The 20694-nt window shown below is 35.2% G+C and overlaps 1 protein-coding gene across 1 annotated transcript in view; it reads right to left on the reverse strand.

The window, feature by feature from the left end:
- The window catches only part of LOC118188498 (uncharacterized), a 62993-nt gene that overhangs the window by 12088 nt on the left and 30211 nt on the right, over positions 1 to 20694 (reverse strand). The window contains exons 3-4 of the mRNA XM_035358933.2: positions 6746 to 7253; positions 3652 to 4113 (exon numbers count right to left, since the gene is read on the reverse strand). Of these exons, the coding sequence (XP_035214824.1) occupies positions 3652 to 4113; positions 6746 to 7253 (970 nt within the window). The remainder of the gene's footprint in view (positions 1 to 3651; positions 4114 to 6745; positions 7254 to 20694) is intronic.

Raw genomic sequence — 20694 nt, forward strand, 5'->3', positions numbered from 1 at the left:
TACATATATGAATACAACTCCTATTAAGAGGAGAGTTCAGGTGTAGAAATTATTAATTAATAATTTTCGCATGTTGTGTTATTGAATGAACAAAGGGTGACTGCAGACAGATCAACTGTAATGCATCCCACAACTTTAAAAGTAGTATCACCACCTCCAGAATTATCTCAGAATTAATATGAAGGCACATTTATCGCTATACAACCAACGGCACTCAAGTAATTAATAAATCAGTGTTTATACCACGTTGCGTGATTAGTCAAATGTTAAATTTCTCGCTAGCCCAAAGGAAAGAATTCGGCAAGTGAAAGAATATCCACTGAACAATAGGAAGTGAAACTGTTTTATCGTCCAACAGAAAAATGTAGAATTCAAAGCTAAGTGACTCATTTCAGATATCTTTGAATCCGTTAGCTCATAGCTATCTAGTTCTAGACAGTCAAAAAATTTATTTTGATCGGATAATTAATACCCAAGATCGTAATGAATTTATTAATTCATCTTACCACTAGTAAGTAACAAAGCCAGTGCTGTTACGATGAAGCATTCTCTTCCCCATACACAAAGGTGCAACTCCCTAGACAAAGAGAACAATAGAGCCGTGGGGTGCTTCCTTAATCAAGGATATATATATATAAACACAACCAATTAGCGAATTGCGAAAATTCAACCATCACTATAATCAGCTCCAGAAACAGACTTCAAGATTATAAATTTTATAAATATCTGCCGAATAGTTCAAAATTAATAGCGTTTATCTTAAAATTTGTATGTTTATTTGCTTAAACTTTTACCAGAATTCTCAAAAATAAGTGTTTCTATGTATAAACACCTCTCTTTCCATTCCTTACTAGAAGAGGCTAATTCAAAATAACAAAAGAGACTAGTGAATAAATCAGAAAAGCTCTTCTCATCAACTAATTAGCACAGAATTATAATAATTAATTATTTTGATTCTACTTTTCACGCACATTGCAAGCATATAATTTTCATCTCATGCCGATTTGTTTAGCTTTTCGAATTTTAATCTGAATTTACGGTCTTCATTGCGGAATTTCCATGTCAGTGCCAAAAAATGCTCTCTTAATGTTCCTTCAGCAAACATTGAATTAATACATAAATGTAGCAAGTGTAAACAACAAATACTCAATTTGATCAAGTTTTTAAAGATGTAGACTGAGTCATGTAATAGCTATGTAACTACTGAGTGTAAATGCTGTAGCGTAAACGTTTCAATAATACCTTAGGTCCGAATATAAGATGAGACAACTCACATTGCCGAGCGGTGGCAAAGCTTGCAATGTGGGTTATACTAGACAACAGTTACGCCTTGGCACCAGAATGAAACAGTGAGCCCAGATATGAGTTGTTAATCAGGAAAGATAGTATAAAGACTTTACCTACTTACTTTCATAGTAAATAATAGATGGCCTCTGCAGTTATACCTAACCTAACCTTTTTCTTATTTGACCCCTTTTAAAAGAATGGCTTTCTTCAGTGAACGCTTACAGTTTTCTCTATAATATAATCATAATACAAATAATTGTGCCTAAATAACTCAAAGGTAACAGTTAGGCTAAAAATATGAACAAAAGTTTTGAAAAAATGGTTTATTAGATTCATGCTTCATTATTATTACTAATTTTAAAAATATAAGCAAGTTTCCGGGAAAAAAATCACAGATTCTAATTGGACTAAATTTTCCTTTTAATTAATGTGATGGCTGCGCTGGTATATTAATTCGATTTTTATATTTTTGTATAAAATTGAACTTAATTCTTAAATCCCCTCGTTCAAAAATATTCAACCTGTTTATTGTTTTTCGAAGTAAATTATTAATTTCATTAAAAGACTGTCTCCATTAGGTAAGAAGAGAAAAAATCGATAATGTTGGTTCGGTAACAACTTTTTTTTTTTTTTTTTTTTTTTTTTTTGTGGGGGGGGGGAGATTTCTCTCGGATGACTTTTAAATTTCAAAATTTAATGTTTTGAATAAGACTTGTGATTAAACACCCTCCTTCAAAGTGATCAACTTTTCTTACATCATAATATCAAGATCAGATTTATCACAGTTCAACGATCCATGCATTTTACTTTCCTATTTTGCACTTACGACAAAAAAATTTTATATATTTTTGAAAAAAAAAATTATTGAATTCTAAAGTATATAAATAATTTTAGTGTATTTTTTCCTTAACATTTATTTTATGTGATTTTCTTCTTACTAATCCATCCGTAATTATAATGAATGGCCTATTACAACATGCTTTTTCAATTGCTCCCATGTTCCTTTTTTGAGGTATCTGTGCCAGTGAAGAGAAATCGAAATAGTCTTTTCCGTCTACCTTTTATCCTTGTTTGATGAAAAGTAAACATAATATTTTGGCGAAGATTGACTTCAGACAACTGACACGGGCTGTAAGTTTCTTTGTTTAAGGACTAAAGTCATCTGTCAAGTTTGCCTGCATACATAGGTTGTGATAGTAGTTGCTGGGTCTAAGCATAATTACCTTACAATCTAGTAATCATCATTGTCTGGCTCTCTGGAAATATCTTAAAATGTTTTCAAAGATGTTTTTCATGGACATTCAGACATTGGGGAACCTCAATTTTTAACTGACTTGCCTCTAACCTGCTCATAGCTTTACACTGAAGAGATCTTTTTTTAAATGATACCTAGGACTTCTAAAAGAAATTTTAATTTATTTACAGAGGAATCGAGGCCATAAATTTCAAAATATATGAAATAACATAGCACGAAATACAGGTGGCATACTTACATGTTACTACTCTGATTTATAGATCTAAAAATCTCCAAAGACACTTTTTGGTTGTTTTTAAAATAATATTATATGTATTAATTTTGGGCAAAAGGGCATTTTATCTTCATTTCTTATATATCTACAAAAGTTAACTTTCATAAAATAACTTTTCCTTGAGAAATATTTTATGCAAAATGTTTTTACCTTACTAACTGTTTGTGTTAAAAGAACAACAAAATGAACAGCTCAAAACACTTTTATAATTTTCAATATATTTTAATTAAATTAATAATTAATACTGCCGTATTTGAAATTAATATTGCTCAAATAATTCTATTACACTTCGATTTTCTCTCTGCATATTATTTACAGAAGAAAACGAACATTTTCAACAGCATGCACTGGTTACAAGTGGTCATCCCTACCCCCGATACTGATCACGCCCTATGCTGCTTAATTTTCTTTTAACAAAAACCAAAATTACACGTATCTGTCGTCTCACATTTAATTGATAGGCATTCATAAATTAGTAATTAATACTCTGTTAAGCTGTTTGAGCGTTGCACTGATTGTTTTAACTGTTAGAAGTGTTCTTCTTTCATTTAAGAGCAACGCTATGCTTTCTCTAAATTGCAGCGTTACATTATGAAAAGTTTTTACATTTTTCCCAAGGTATAGCATTTAATGTCATGACAGAGTACAAAAAAATATAATTAACATAAAAAAGTATGCGTTATGCCTTCTTAAGCTTCAAGTGTGTTCCAAAGCCGTTCTAGTTTTAAACAAAAGTCGTGTATAATATTGAACAGGAATTCATTAATTTTTTAATTATTTCTTCCTCAAAACTTAATTTGTGTTTTCTGTAACATGATATAGTTATTTTCCTTACCTTCGCTCACCATAAATTGGGATCTTGCCTTCATGAAGTGCATCCTTTTCCTCGCTGCTTCCGTAAACTCCCACTTTAGCTAGTTGAAACTCTTTTCCAATTTTCTCCGGCGCGATTGGGAGGAGTAGATAGCCATGGCGTTCTTTGCCTTTACTATTTCCAGAACGACCCTCGGTTTTGGAATGTCCAAGCTGTTTGATATAAATGGCCACATTTCCGTTACCTGGAAAAACAGATGCTTGTTCTTTTGGCAACACTGGGGTGAACCCAGATTTTGTAGGCGTTCTCGGCAAATATCCAGCCACTTTCGGACCAGATCCTTTTGTGTGACGTTGAAGATATTCTGGCTCTTTATGGTCATTTGGAATGTAACCGGCTTCCTTTGGAATCCCAGAATAGTAACTTTCGTCTTTTTCTTCAGACTGATATTCATTCTCTTTTGGCTTCTGTGTTCGTGAATATCTGAAAAAGAAATATATTAAGTTATATTTTACATCCAAATGATATTCACAAACGGATATTTTACATTAGATTCGTTTGTGAATATCATTTGAAACTTTAAACTTTCTTTGGTATATAAGTTATACTTTACATAAGATCCGTTTGTGAATATCATTTGAAACTTTAAGCTTTCTTTAGTAGTGTTATGAGTGAATGAATAAGTGAGTTCTTAAGCTCCTGGTATATTTGCGCAGAATTCGATGCCACTTTCAGGCACGGCGTCAGTCTGTACTCTTCGTAGTGTGAGATTAAAATGTTTTAAGAAAATCGAGTACCCCATCGACTATGAAATACAGTCATCTATCTGGTTCTTAACAGCAAGAAACATGAAAACTTGTAGTTATTTATCACCAGATAGACAATGCAATGAATGATATTAAAGTTCGAAAATGTGGTGAGAGTTTCGAACACAGAGAGGAGACAGAGTTGTATGAGGATGGTACCCGAGAACTCGTTGCTCGTTTCTATATGTGTTTAAACTGACAAGGAAATTATGCAGAAAGTATGGAACTGTAGACAAATTCAGGAAATAAATGTTTTTAAGAAAAATGTTCAATCATTTTGCCTACATCAAAAGCCGCCCTGATTGCTATAATGGTTAGCGACTCTGACTGCCGTACTGATGAATCCGGGTTCGAATCTCGGAGAACACAGGTATTTTGATCTTGTAGTTCGCAATGTAGACGGTATTAAACACCTGGGTACTTGGGCATAATGCCGTATCCCAAATTGGATGCAGTTAAAAATTTCGAAATCATTGCCAAAAATAACTTAATCGAAAATCTAAGTGATGCAGAAATTAAAAACAAAGTACCAGCACGTCTGTTAAAAATTTAGGGGATAGAGCTGTCAAGCTGGTGAGTTGTCCTTTAGAAAAGAAAGGTGCAGAATCATGGTGCCACAGAAAAACAGTAAATAAACATACAGAATAAAATTTACATAATAACAACATAATTTCAAAATATTAAATGATTAAGTGAGGAGTTAAGATGACCATTGACATTTTAATATTATTAGTATCAGTAAAGGTATAATTCCAAATTTTTATCATAGGATTATTAATTAGTTTCTGGCTATTGAGAAAACTTTTGATCAAATGATAACAACAGTATATCCTTAACTGAACTATTTTAAGTTCTTCGTGAATGATATTAATTCTAATGTACCACGGTGAGTTGGTTATCTGCGGCAATATATAGTTTTGATCGGTTTGCAAAGGCTTTCTTTGTGTTTTACTGGAATTAATTCAAACTGGACAAACATAAGAGAGAATGGATTTATAAACGAGTAACTAATTATCAACAGATAAAACGCTATTTCGAAAACGTAAAGAATGGAGTTCAGCTTTACGCGCTCGAAACGTAATGTATGGGGTCCATGAGAGAGAATAAGTGAGAAATACTCGAAGATAAGGGACTTGTTTAGACAAGGACGGAGTAGCTTCGTAAAAAAAAAATTGTATTGATTTTCTTCTCCTTGGTGAATAGGACTGTGGCTGTTTTGTCAACATTCACATGAATTTGTCGTTTTTAAGCCAGGTCTTCAAAGTGCAGTCATTCCCGGAATGAAATGTTTGCAAAGTGCAGTGAATATCGTTTAGAGCAGGAGTTCTCAACTGGTGGTACGCAAAAAAGTATAGTATTTTAACTATTAAATTCAAAAATTAAAACCCCGACAACCTGATTGAGTTTTTTTCTAACACTCGTAAATTTATGCGAGTTGAGCTTTGTTCAAGAGTGGTGGTGGTAGTAGTAGTACTTTGTAGTGATGTAAAGGTTTTCAATTTTTGTTTAGATGCTACACGTTAGTCAAAAGGTTGAGAAACGCTGGTTTATAGCATTGGCGTATTTCAGCCAGTCAGTAATAATGGCTCTTTTACTTGGTCTGATATGATGTCTTACATCCACGTTAATTCTAATTGGCATCCACGTTAATTCTAATTTGCGATCAAAGATTTCATCCAACACAGAAATATGGAGTGGATAACTGGTATTTCTGAGCAGGAAGAAGTCTATAATATTAGTGGAACCAGTATCATACAAAGTAGGGGTTTTTAGAGCTGCTATACCTAACATAGCAGCAGCAGATAAGGCTACAATAAGCTATAACGTGAATAATAAAAATGAAGTGAATTTACATATTTGGGAAGGTTTTTAACTGTGCCTGCCACGTCAGGGTGGCTTACTGAAGAATCCGCACAAAATATGTTTCAAATAATAAATGTAGGTGAAAATAAAATGCACGGAGTGCTAATAAAAAAAGACAAATACAAATTGAATAAAAGTATAATTAATCAATACAGTACAGTTTACCAATAAACTAGCCCTCATAGGGAAAACTGTAGGAGGAAGGCGGAAATTATGCAAATAGAGGAAGGGGGAAATTATGGGAACATATTTAAAATTTTCAAAACATAACGCTAGAAAACTGGGGGGTGATAATAATAATAATTTTTAGTTAATAAATCAATGTATACTGCATAAATTATCTATCATAACATTCGAAGTATAAAAGTATTGCGAAAATATCTATATATAGTACCAAATACCTATATGAGCAAATGCAAATATATATGAGCAAATGCAAGCATTACCTATGAGCTGCTGGAGTTCGTGGATAGAATAATCTTTCTTCTTGTGGCTTGGGTGGATAAATTTTAGTTCCTTGAACTCCATATCCAGACTTCCCGTCGGCATCCGGTACATCCAAGGGGTCATATGCTGGCTGCTGTTGCTTCCTAGATGGCTCAAAACCCTGCTGAAGGTAAGGCGGTTTACCTCCATATCCACCATCCTCTTTTGACTCATAGGATTCTTCTTTGCTGTAATCCTCATGTCTATATCTGTTGTCATTTTTGTCTCCGTAGGGAAAAGATGAACCTTTACCATTTCCTACTTCTTCATATGAATGGTCCCTATCACGTTGTCCAAAGGGATTACGCTGTTCAAAAGGATTACCACGTCCATAGGGATTCTCGAAAGAATCATCGTAATCGTCCTCTTGAGGGCGTGACAATTGAGAATGCCGAAAAGGGTCTTCGGCACTTGTTTTGTAATAATCATCACCTCTCTGCGCTTCTTTGTCGTATTCAACTGCACGCTCTGAATAAAAGAAATAACAGTTAAGTTTTGACAAAATCATAATTTAGCTCTTTAACGGTGGGAACGCCAACTTGCGTCCTACATAAAATTTAATATTCGCCTACGCACAACGCCATTTGACGTTTTATGTGAAACAAAGGTATTGCGATATATAAACATAAAATTATTTTGCTGTCGCAAAATTTGCCGAGTTTTAATCAATATCTCACATAATTTATTAACTGCAATAATTGAAAATAAGGATCAATCATTATATATTTTGAAAATGACCCACTTTGTTTAAAATATCGGCTGACATTTCCTATAGATAATGGAAGTTTTGTTTAGAGCGCTAACTGACATGTCAATGTTTAAAGTGTCAATAAATGATAATAAGATGCATAGCTAAAGATCAAGAAGCCTAACAATGTTCATTGAAACTTATCATAATCTAATAAAAATATAAACAAATTTATCTATTTTTACTACCGATAGCGTCTTTTCAAAATTATGATTTCTAAAATGTAGGCTAATATTATGACTACATGAATTTTGTAAAGTGATCTCAAATTACTGCATCGTAAAATTTACTGTTTTTAACCATTCCACATTACGTGGAAATTTATTTGGGCATATAACCTATTATCCTGTCGACTGTGAACCTGTCGCCAAGCAGCGCAATTTATCGCCAGTTATGGATACGCATGACCTAACTACACACTCAAAACATCTGCACTTCCATTTGATGTAACCCTGCTTGCTTCTCTATAAGCCACGTTTTGTATTTATAAACAAGGATATAAATTAACTGTCATTTCTGTATTTCTTTTTTCCATATAAAAAATTCTTAAATTTGGGATCTATCTTCTACAGAATAATAAGCAGTGGATTAATACAAAAGTTATGAATCTTACCATAAAAAAGCGTCTATTAAAGCAGCAGTCGCCAACCGGTGGTCCGTGAAAAACTTCTGATTGACCGCAGATAAATTGGGACATTATTTATATTTTTATGAAGATTCAGTATAAAAAATGACGAGTAACAAAACCTATTATGGAATATGGATTATACTTTTTTTTTTTAAATTTCAGCTACTGCTTTTAGCGAAATTCCATCTGAACTTAGCGACTTTTGCAGGTGTATCTGAGCGACATTTGAAAGTAAAAGTTGGTATCCATGGATATGCTGCTGTTATCAATAATAGCGCGAACTGAAATTCTCTTTCCTACATATGCTATTGTAGTCGTTAATAAGGCAGTTTTTCTCAGTGTCAATAGGCAATTTGATGGATTTTTATGAGAACCATCTGCATTCTTGTTTATAATTGCGTCACTGGAAGTTTCCGTTTTTGTTTTGTCTAACTGTTGATCGATGGTGCCATTGCTGAGTAAGCGCTGATTATTGTGTTTACAATAATTAAAAATTGGCGGCATAACACTTTCAGTTTATTGATAGTGCTTTGCGTTTGCCAGTTTGTTCTTGCTTTCGTGAATTTCCTTTTCAGTGATATGGAAAGGTTAAGCTTTCTGTACAAGAAGGTAAGATTTTGGTATTTTTCAAATAATTTTTAAATGTGAACGAAATGTGTGTATCAATGAGGTGTTAATAGTGCTTTAACTGTTACTCATAATCAGGAGAGGTAACCTGAATTCCATAAAGGTATGCTGCTGAACACCAAATGTTTCAAAAATTATATTAACAAAGGAAAATTAGAATTACATGTGTTGGAAAGTTGAATATTGTTTTTCCGTATTAATATTGTTACGAATTTGGTATTAAAAAAGCTAATGTTAGTTCAGTTATAAATTAAATGGTTTTATTTCCCGCCCAGTGCAGCGCGTGACGAATATTAAAAGAAAGCTAAGCCGGAAAAATTGAAAATACAAGAGCACGTGCATTTAACATTAAATAAATAAATATGTCACGTAGAAATATTAAAACCAAAAATCCTAACTGAAGTTTGAAATATTTTGATTACTCAAGTTTCATTAAATATTGTCATAACTGTAGTTAATTTACAAAGAACAGATTCGTGTTCTCAAGTAATCATTGACAAAATTGGCAATTATGTTCATAATAATAGAATAACTGAACTTTCTTACGATCGAATATTATTCAAATACTTAAATTGCATTCTTAAAGTTAATCTGGAAACTGAATTTTTTTTCATGTATGCATTAATGAGAGATAAGCACCAATGAGATAATGAAAAACAATTTTTCAAGAGTTATCCACTTACAGATAAGAGATCAATTACAGATAAGATGTCAAATTTCACTATAATGAGATGGCATGCATTGTAGTAATGACCCTAATAAACAATAGGAGATAAATACGAATGACTGTAAAAATCTAGATAATTCTTACCCATTTAAAAGTCTGAGTAAATAAGATACATTTTTTTGACAGCAAATAATAAAGATTTCCATTCTAATCTTATCTTATCTAATTAAAGCAATGATTATAAAGGAAATATGCATAAAATACTTTTACTTCTGCTGGAAAAAAAAAGAGATCAAACTCATATTTGTTTCAAAAACGTTAAACAATTAAATTATTTCTTATCTACCTCTGAAGACTGATGGGGAGAAAATTGAGTGAGTTGTGAATCGTAATCTAGTTTTAGAAAAAGAGTACTTGTTACAATTAATAACTATAAAAGCAAGTAGAAAACAGTAGTAACAGACTTGGAATCTCTTCCATTAGTATTTACAGTACAAACATTCGTTGAGCCCTTTAAGGGAACCTACCCTTCCTATACACTCCCATAAATTAATTTTAAAAATTCTTAAAAACATGTATAGCATTATTTTAACTTTCTTTATTACGCAGAGCAAAACAACGTAGCTTCTTAAATACATGCATTATATATATTGTTTTTATTATTTACACCAAGGATTCTCGATCTTTTTCTTGCACCAATTCTTTTTAAAAGAATGGTTTTATTCATTGACTCTCTTTACATTTTGCTCTATAACATACAGCGTAAAATACAATCAAAATGTAAATAATTGAACATAAATAACTTAAAGATAATAATTAGACTCAGAATGCACACAAAAGTTTTGAAAATAAATAATTCGTTAAATTTATGTTTTATTACTTTTCGTGTAACTAATATTTTTTTATTTTCCAAATATAAACAAGTTTTCAGTAACAAAATCACAGAAGTTCAGTTTTAATTAATGTTATGCCTGCGCTTGAATGTATTGATATATTTTTTTTAATATTTGGCACGCAATTGAACTTAATTCTTAAATCAAAAATCCTCAATCAAAAATATTCAACTTCATTCTTGTTTTCGGCACTAAATTATTATTTTGTGAAAAGCCTAATGCTACTAAGTAATAAGAGAGAAAAGTTAGTAATATTGTTCGATAACAATTTTAATTTGGAATTTCTTACGAATAACTTTTAAACTTCAAAACTTAGCATGCAGATGTATTTTAAATAATATTAATATTTGAAGACATCCATTCAATCCAATTAACTCTTCTTGCATCATACTAATATCAAGAACAAAAATATCTCACTTCAGCAGGTCTATCAGATTCAAATTTTCAATGTCTTACAAAAAACAAAAGTTTCACGAAGACTACCGAAAGATTTGTATAACAAATTGATAAATTTTCAGAGCTACGTTGCTAAGATACGAATGCAAAAAGAAAATATTTATTGTAACATATTGTTACCATATATTGAAAATGTGAGTGAAACTCAAGCGATGTTGGATATGATAGGAAATAAAACAATTGCTGGAAAAGGAACAAAAAAGGTTCATATAAAAAACAACAGGTGACGCAATATCTCAACTCACTGTACTGCTTTCCTGTTTAACGGAACCGTACAAAATTAAAGCCGATGGTTATTTTTAAAAGAAAGACCACGCGGAAATGTAATTTCCAAAATGGTGTTTTCATTAATGTTCATAAGAAAGGATGATGAACGAAAACCGTGTAAAATTGTGGACAAGAAATGTTTGGAAAAAGCGTCCTGTTACCTTAAAGAATCCAGAAAGTCTTTTAGACATGTTCAGATCATATCTAATGGATAACGAGAAGAATGACGAAAGGCTGTAACATAGGCATATTTGTTATTCCACGCGGATTAGCGCCATTAGTTCAGCCTTTAGAAATACTTATCAATAAACCATTAAAGGAAATTTGAAACGGCAGTGGACTATGTGGATGTTATAAGGTGAAAAAAGAGTTTACAAAATGAGTTCGAATGCGTCATGCCAGTCTAGAAATAGTGTGTGAGTCGATAATAAATGCATAGCATGAAATTAAACCGACATAATTCAAAACTCACTTAAAATGTAGTATATCTAATAATGTATTGTAGATAAAACGAAAGATGATCATTTATTTATGGATTTGAGTAACAGTGATGGTCAAGGTGAAACAGAATTCGATGAAGTGGCTGAAGATATAAACGGTAGACGAAACTGACACATTTTTCATGTTATACGTTAATGAAAGGTTTTAAATTCATAAGGTATGACATTTCTTTAAAATAAACAGCATTTAGATATACGTAAAAATCTAATTTTTTAATGCTCATCTTTTCCTTATTTTTATATCCGACGTAAAACACTCACTTGTAAATACGCATTTTATTTTTTGTATTAAAATTGCGCGCTGTACGCCAGAATATACGGCACGTCATAAAGCTTCTTAAAAATATATACTACATTTTACTTTTCTATGTTATTTAGATAGTTATAGTAACTTCTTAAAAATACATAGCTAATTTCTTTTACTGTTCAAAGTCATAAGAGCTTCTTAATTATACATTGTGCAATATATAATCATATTATTGTTACGAATTTGGTATTTAAAAACCTAATGTTAGTTCAATTATAAATTAAATGGTTTTATTTCTCGCGCAGTGCAGCGCGTGACGAATATTAAAAGAAAGCTAAGCCGGAAAATTGAAAATACAAGAGCGCGTGCATTAAATAAATAAATATCTCTTTTTGATTTCGAGAAAGTACTGGAAAATTCTAGCGCGTGATTTTAAAATCTTATAAAAGGAGGAAAACATCTCAGTTTGTAGTAGTTGCTTAGTTTGTTGTTGTTTAGAAAACTACTGTTGTTGATTGTAGCGAATTCGCGGATTAGCGTTCTTTAGCTGTTTTGAATTACGTTCTATTGGACATTTGAGTAGTTAAAAGAAAACTACTGTGAGATATTGTAATACTGCATGATAATTTGAGAAAATTTAAGCATTTTTGTTGTGATAATAATAAATTTTTGTTCATTTTTCATCGGACTTGTGCATTCATTTCATAACGAACCCGTACGCACGCAACAATTTTTGGTGTCAGAAGTGGGATTTGAATGCCAATAACAAGAGCGACGGAACAATAATTCAGGCAAATGATGACTGCATTTGCTGCTTTCCAAGAAAAGATGGAAGTAGCCGTCAACTCCGTTAAAGAAGAAATGAAATTGGGCCAGGAATCCGTTAAGGAAGAAATGAAATTGGGCCAGGAATCCGTTAAGGAAGAAATGAAATTGGGCCAGGAATCCGTTAAGTAAGAAATGAAATTGGGCCAGGAATCCATTAAGGAAGAAATGAAATTGGTCCAGGAATCTGTTAAGGAAGAGATGAAGGCCATTCAAGGTGGTCAAATAACTTTTAAAGAAGATATAAAAGCTGTACAAGAAAAGATTGAAGTAGGTCAAGACGAAATGAAAAGAGGAATAACCTGCGTAATAGAAAGTAAATTTGAGGCTATGGAAGACAGAATATGAACTGTCGAAAATAAAGTCGGGCAAATTGAAGAAAAGGTTTCTTCTGTCAAAGATGAAATAGAAGATAGGGTGTCGGCTGTGGAGCAACGAGTCGAAGGAAGAGTTTCAGCCGTCCAACAATAAATTGAAGAGAGAGTGTCTGCAGTTGCCAAAGAAATGAAAACTTTAAAGAAATTCGTAGCGACGGCAGGGAGCAAGAGTGATGATTTTAAATTCTTACCGATGCCTGCTCGTCCATTTCTGAAGCTATCCACATATGATGGGAAGACATCCTGGTAAGTGTATAAGACCCAGTTTTCTATCGTTGCGGATGCGAATGGATGGGATTCCCAAGCTAAGGCCTGTCATCTCGCCGCTTCTCTGAGAGCAGACGCAGCGGATATCCTGCAAACGCTTACCGAAAATCAAAGGCTAGATTTCGAAGCTCTATCCGGCGCTTTGGAGCTGCTCTTCGGCGAGAAATGTTTAAAAGACTACAGCAGGCTCCAATTAAAATCCCGTCAACAGAAGCTCATCGAAACACTTCAGGAGCTCGCCACGGATGTTGAAAGGCTGTCACATCACGCCTTTTCGGAGTGCCCGACAGAAACAAGGGAAATCCTGTCCCTGCAATATTTCATCGATGGCATCCGGGACCCTGAAATACAGAAAGCACTGCGAATGGCGGATGTTAAAGATCTGAAAAGCGCTTTAGTGTGCGCCATGAAATTTGAGGCAGCCCAGCAAGCCACGCGTCGAGACCACCACCCAGTCAGAGCTGCTTAAGTCCAGGAGCCAGGGAATCAAGTCACTGCTCGTCTAGACGATTTAACTAGACAACTGAACGCCTTGAGACAGAATATTGGTGACAAGAAACCGACCGTAAAGTGCTGGAACTGCGGTGCTGAAGGACACATACGACGAAACTGCAGAACACCCCAGGGCACGGATGCTAAGACCGCTCCTAACAAACAGCAGGGAAACTAATTAGTGGCCATCTCGCGGGGCGGAGGTTGACAGATAATGAAAAGCCCCAGTTTAAAGCGCTTCAGATTTCTGCAGTGAGAGGCGGCAGTAATGAACTTTTCATAGTAGGATATATTAATGGAGTTCCCTGCAATATGACGATAGATACAGGAGCCAACGTTACCATCATCCGAAAAGATTTGGCTCAACAACTGGGAAGCAAACTTATCTGGACGCCGCCCTGCGTTACCCTACAGACTGTGTCCGATGAGAAGATCGACATCGATGGAAAAGTAAATGTTAACATCACGTTTGGAAGTGCCGCTTACCATCACACGGCATATGTAGCAGAGATCACTGATTCTTGCATACTCGGATTGGACTTTCTAAGGAAATACAATTTTTCCTTGGACTTTAAAAATAACGAATTGCATTCTACATCTGAGGACATAGCGTTATTTGGAGTTAATGATGAAGAAGTTAAATCTGTCCATAAAATCATAGCACAAGATAATATCACAATACCGGCAAGAACAGAAATTTTACTTCCTGAATCCATAGCCGAAAACAGAAATTTCCGCTACGGCATCATAGAATATCCCAATAACTGTAATAGCCCAAAAGGAGTACTAGTAGCCTCGACACTCGTCGACCTATCCAGAACGGTTATCCCGGTGAGAGTCGCCAATGTAACTGAGAAGGGGAGCATTATTAAGAAAGGTGAAGTGGTTGCAGCATGTACTCCAGTAACCACCGTTGAAAGAAAGAGTAACATCCAAGAATCCGTGTCCTCAGAGAGCATTACATGAGTTATTGCAGAATGCGCAATTAAACAATAAAGAGAGGAATGCTGCCGATCGCGTCATTAAAGATCTTCAAGTTGTTTTCTCCCGCTCGTCTTCTGACGTGTGTCGAACTAGTTTGACACAACATAGAATAGATACCGGCGATCATCCCCGATCAAGCAACATCCAAGACGTCTACCGTTTGCTAAACAAGAAGAGGTGCAAACACTGTTAAAAGATATGGAAGAAGGCTATGTCATCGAGCCTTCAGTTAGTCCATGGGCATCTCCAATCGTCCTAGTCAGAAAGACGGCTCAACAAGATTTTGCGTTGACTATCGCCGGTTGAATGAGGTTACGAAGAAAGACAGTTACCCTCTTCCTAGAATTGACGACATTCTAGACACTCTTTCTGGAAGCAAGTGGTTCTCAACACTTGACTTAAAGAGTGGGTATTGGCAGGTAGAAATACAGCCTGGAGACCGAGAAAAGACGGCATTTACTACGGGACAAGGGCTTTGGCAATTCAAGGTGATGCCGTTTGGACTGTGTAATGCGCCGGCAACATTCGAACGTGTTATGGAGACTTTCGAAAGGCCTTTCCTACGAAGCCTGCCTGATATACCTGGACGACATCATCATCGTCGGAAAGAGTTTTAAAGAACATTTAGAAAATCTTAGGAAGGTGCTTCAGAAACTGAAAGAAGCCAATCTGAAGCTGAGTCCTGCTAAATGCAAATTGTTCCGAAAGGAAGTGACTTATCTGGGACATGTCATCTCTGCAGAAGGTGTGTGCACGGATCCTGAAAAGGTATCAGCGGTTAAATCCTGGAAACGTTCCGAAAATGTCCATCAGCTGAGAAGCTTCCTAGGGCTTTGCACCTACTATAGGAGATTCGTGAAGGACTTTTCTTCCATCGCAAGACCCCTTCACAAGCTGACAGAGAGCAACCAAAAGTTCTTGTGGACAAAAGAATGCGAGGATGCATTTAACAACTTAAAGGAGGCTTTAACATCTGCTCCAATCCTGACGTATCCTCAGCTCGACCGACCAGTTATTCTCGACACCGACGCGAGCAATGAAAGTGTCGGTGCTGTTTTGTCCCAAGAAATAGACGGCCAAGAACGTGTAGTGGCGTACTGGAGCAAATGCCTGTCTAAACCGGAGAGGAATTATTGTGTCACCAGGAAAGAGTTGCTCGCCATAGTCAAAGCTGTAGAACAGTTCCATCACTATCTATACGGCAAAAAATTCCTGCTCCGCACCGATCATGCATCATTGACCTGGCTTTTAAATTTCAAGAATCCTAAGGGTCAAATAGCCAGGTGGATACAGAAACTCCAAGAATATGACATCACTATCCGTCATCGTAAGGGATCATCACACGGAAACGCCGACGCCCTGTCTAGAAGACCTTGCCAAGAAAGCTGCCGATATTGTTCCAGGGTGGAAGCGAAATACGAGCTGCTGACTCCGGTCGCAAGACAAATTACAACATCAACATCGGCTGACCGAAACCATGGAGTGATGATGAACTCAGGAAAGACCAGCTGGAATACCGCGATATTAAACCCATAATTGATTTAATGGAGTCATCAAACAGAAAACCTACCTGGCAGGACCATCTGTAGTCCTACAACCAAACAATATTGAACACTCTGGGATTCACTTCACATTTGAAACGGCGTCTTATACCGGAAATTCGAATCGGATGATGGGAAGACGTTCCGATGGCAGCTGATACTTCCAAGATCCCGCATTCCTGATGTCCTTAAAGAACTACATAACAGCCCTACGGGAGGTCACTTTGAAATAATGAAGACCTTACAGAGAGTTCGTGACCGCTTTTACTGGAATAATGCAAAGGATGACGTGCAAAAGTGGTGCCGATCCTGCGATGCCTGTGCAGGTCGGAAAGGAACGAAGAGACGCAGCCGAGGCAAGTTACAACGTTACAACGTAGGGGCGCCTTTTGAACGTATAGCCTTTGACATCTTGGGACCTCTGCCACGAACTGCAGATGGCAACAAATACATACTCGTTGTCATTGATTACTTCACCAAGTGGCCTGAAGCATATCCTGTTCCTGATCAAGAGGCTGTTACAATAGCTGAGATGATGGTACAGCACTGGATTTCCAGGTTCGGAGTGCCTCTTCAGTTACATTCCGATCAGGGAAGGAATTTTACGTCTGCAGTAATCAAAGAACTCTGCAAAATACTCGGCATTGACAAAACACAAACGACGCCATTACATCCCCAGTCGGACGCCATGGTAGAGATATTCAATCGAACCATCCTTAATAATCTCTCATTAGTGGTTTCCAGAAACCAACAGGATTGGGACGAGAAATTACCACTGTTTTTATTGGCTTACCGCAGTTCTGTCCACGAGACTACCGGCTATTCCCCATCACAGATGCTCTTCGGTCGTGACCTTCGTCTGCCTTGTGATCTATTGTTTGGTCGCCCTCCGGCTGCTCCTTCATCGTCTGAGGAATATATTCAAGATCTCCAGGCCCGGTTTGAAGTGATGCACAACTTTGCACGAGAGCGAGTCAACTTGGCGACAGAGAAGATGAAGACTCGCTACGACACTGAACATCAATTCCACGAAGGAGACAAGGTGTGGTTGTGGAATCCGTCTCGACGGAAAGGACTTTGTCCGAAATTACAGTCACCTTGGGATGGCCCGTACACAGTCCTAAAAAGGCTGAATGACGTCGTGGTTCGAATTCGTAAGTCTTCGAACTCTAAACCTAAAAGTCGTTCATTACGACAGGTTAGCTCATTACTCTGGCCATAGTACATAATGTAAATAATTGTAAATAGTATAAGACCATGGTCCTTTTTGTTTTTAAATGTGTATTTGATTTGATTTGTATTTAGTATTTGATTTGCATTTATTATTTGATTTGTATTTGATAGCATTTGATTTGTTTTATTTATTGCATTTATTATTCATGTTGTTTATTATTGTAATGTAATGCTTATTAATGCATATATGCCACAGTTGTAAGTTTAGTTTCCTGTCCAGGGATTGTACTGCCCGGGACGTGCAGTCCTTGGGAAGGGGCAGTGTTACGAATTTGGTATTTAAAAAGCTAATGTTAGTTCAATTATAAATTAAATGGTTTTATTTCCCGCGCAGTGCAGCGCGTGATGAATATTAAAAGAAAGCTAAGCCGGAAAAATTGAAAATACAAGAGCACGTGCACCTAACATTAAATAAATAAATATGTCTTTTTGATTTCGAGAAAGTACCAGAAAGTTCTCGCACGCGATTTAAAAATCTTATAAAAGGAGGAAAACCTCTCAGTTCGTGGTAGTTGCTTAGTTTGTTGTTGTTTAGAAAACTGCTCTTGTTGATTGTAGCGAATTCGCGGGTTAGCTTTCTTCAACTGTTTTGAATTAAGTTCTATTGGACATTTGAGTACTAGTTAAAAGATAACTACTGTGAGATATTATAATACTGCATGATAATTTGAGAAAATTTAAGCATTTTTGTTGTGATAATAATAAATTTTTGTTCATTTTTCATCGGACTTGTGCATTCATTTCATAACGAACCCGTACGCACGCAACAATATGTTGTTTTTATTGTCTGATTAAGGTTTTTTTAAATTCATATTAATGGTCCGCCAAATATAAAATTATATATCCGTGAAGTCTAAGGGTTGACAACCGCTGTATTAAATAACACGATATGATAAACTGAGTATGGCCGACAAGACAGTTACAGATTGGTAGAATTACTCGCGGGAAGTTTGTACTCATAGCATTCTAAACAATGCTTCTTATATAATCAGGGAGCCTAACAAAGTTGTAGAAACCGGTGAAAGCTTTTTTTACGAAACACAAAAACGAAGCAGGTTGAGTTCTGATTGTTAATTAAATAAAGAAATGTCTATTCCATCAGAATTTCGCAGGAATGATTGGCACAATTTTGGTAGGATGTTCGCCAACGTTCAAGCCTCAGTTTCTTAGTCGACGGGAAAATATGTAAGTACCTTTATTTGTTAAGAAATATAACTGATCACATATAAGCTTTTGCTTAATTAACTAAGTTAATTTATTAGTGTTTTAATTAAAACAGTTATCACACAAATCATCATTAAAGGATTCTTAATATTATTAGTAGATGTAAAATAACAATATATTAATATAACATAAATAAATTACTTTCTTATAGCACATATTATATCATTACTGAAAGAGATATAATTAAATATATTTTCGAAAACAAATGAAATCTAATCTAATTTGGCACACTTATTCATGCTCCATTCACACCTTTAATATATCAGGATATAATTTAAGTGTCTAAAGCACTACATCATGAAGTCAATTAAAGTGTCTAAACCAATGTCAAAGTTCGAGCCATATAAATTTGGTCTTAGAAACGGCACGTCATAGTGTTTTAGCCATTTCAATTCACCCGTTCCATTAGATTTACTACTCCTAAATAAAAATTTTAGGTGCTTTACAAAATCGCGAAATTTAGCAATAAGTTGCCAAATTTTGTCTTTTGGAAAATACGATACATCGCCAAGCCCCAGATGTAGAGATGGATGAATACCCAAGGGAAGAACTTTTCTTATATCGTAAGGAGATATACTGAGATATTTCACTCTTGCATTTTTTTCAACAGATTATAAATTATTCTTTAGGTTTCATTTTCTTTTTCTATAATACAGAATTATAGTATATATGACCAAATCTCATTGGCGTCAGACCATGGTTCTTAATCTTTTTGAAGTTTTTCTACTTATTACGTGCTTCGCCCTTAGGCACTATACGGAAAGGAAGGGATGCCCCGTGGAGGTCTTTTTAAGAGAAACTGCTTCATATCCATGTTACACACGGGAAAAACCACGAAAACGCCCATGCACCCAAACCGTTTGCTGAGACTCGAATTCCAGACCGAACTAGTGTCCAGCCGCTTTTACAGCAAGGCTGCTGGTGGGCCATCTTTTTTAAGCTGGGGAACACTAAACTGCGACTTTTTTTTTCGCGGCCTCGAAAGTGCTCGTGGCACGATTTGCAGAATATGGTCATCAAAATAAGACAGACTGGAACAATACCTGCTTGTATTCATAGAATTCTAAATAGAATATTCCATTCATTGTTCGATTTTAGCCAACTTTCATGGTCAATGGGATAATACGTAAGTATATAACGCATAATTAATTATAATAACTGAATAACATATAAAGAGATAAATAAAAATTTAATAAAATAAATTAGTAAAATATATGGTTAAATAATGCAAGGGAGCAGCAGTTTTGTTGTTTTAGATCTGCCACTTGTTTTTGACTAACTTTGATCTCTGAATCCAAAAATAACCTCAAGTTTTGTCCATTGCGTCCACTTTTTAAGCTACAGAATACCTCTCTTTGTCTCAAAAGTCTTACAAATTATGTATTTATATTCATAAAAGGAAAATAAATAGAAAACTTACCAAATATACTGTTCAAAAGAGTAGTTTTATTCACGCAAAGACTATTATATAGTTACTGCAAGTTGAATTTTGTTCTACAAATAGTAAAGGTTTTTTTTATCAAAGAGTAAATATGTTCATAAAGGTAAAAATTTGTGGCTTTTTCTGGTGTGTTTAACCTGTGGATACAGTCATCATATGCAGATCATAGTCTACCTTGGTAATGAGCCTCCATGACCTAGAATTGCTCTTGCTAGAATCGTTCACTGCTCATCAATGAGTGGGTGCACAAAGAAATTTCGAAACGTTATCAAGATAGTATGTAAAAAGTGCAGTTTGATGCTGATATTGCAACCAAGCGCTTTGAAGCCCTCCAAAGGTTGTTGGATAATTTCGCTGTAATTCTGTGCTCGTGTGTTTCTAAGAAAGCCTTTGACAATGTTTTTGAATGCCAACCATGCATTCTTTTGAAGTTCTGTCATTATTCGGATGAAATGTTCATCTTTAACGAGCTGCTGAATCTGCGGACAATCA

This window comes from Stegodyphus dumicola, chromosome 7 (genome assembly GCF_044657685.1).
Source record: "Stegodyphus dumicola isolate Sdum_Otavi_A_Nest chromosome 7, ASM4465768v1".
NCBI lineage: Eukaryota > Metazoa > Arthropoda > Arachnida > Araneae > Eresidae > Stegodyphus > Stegodyphus dumicola.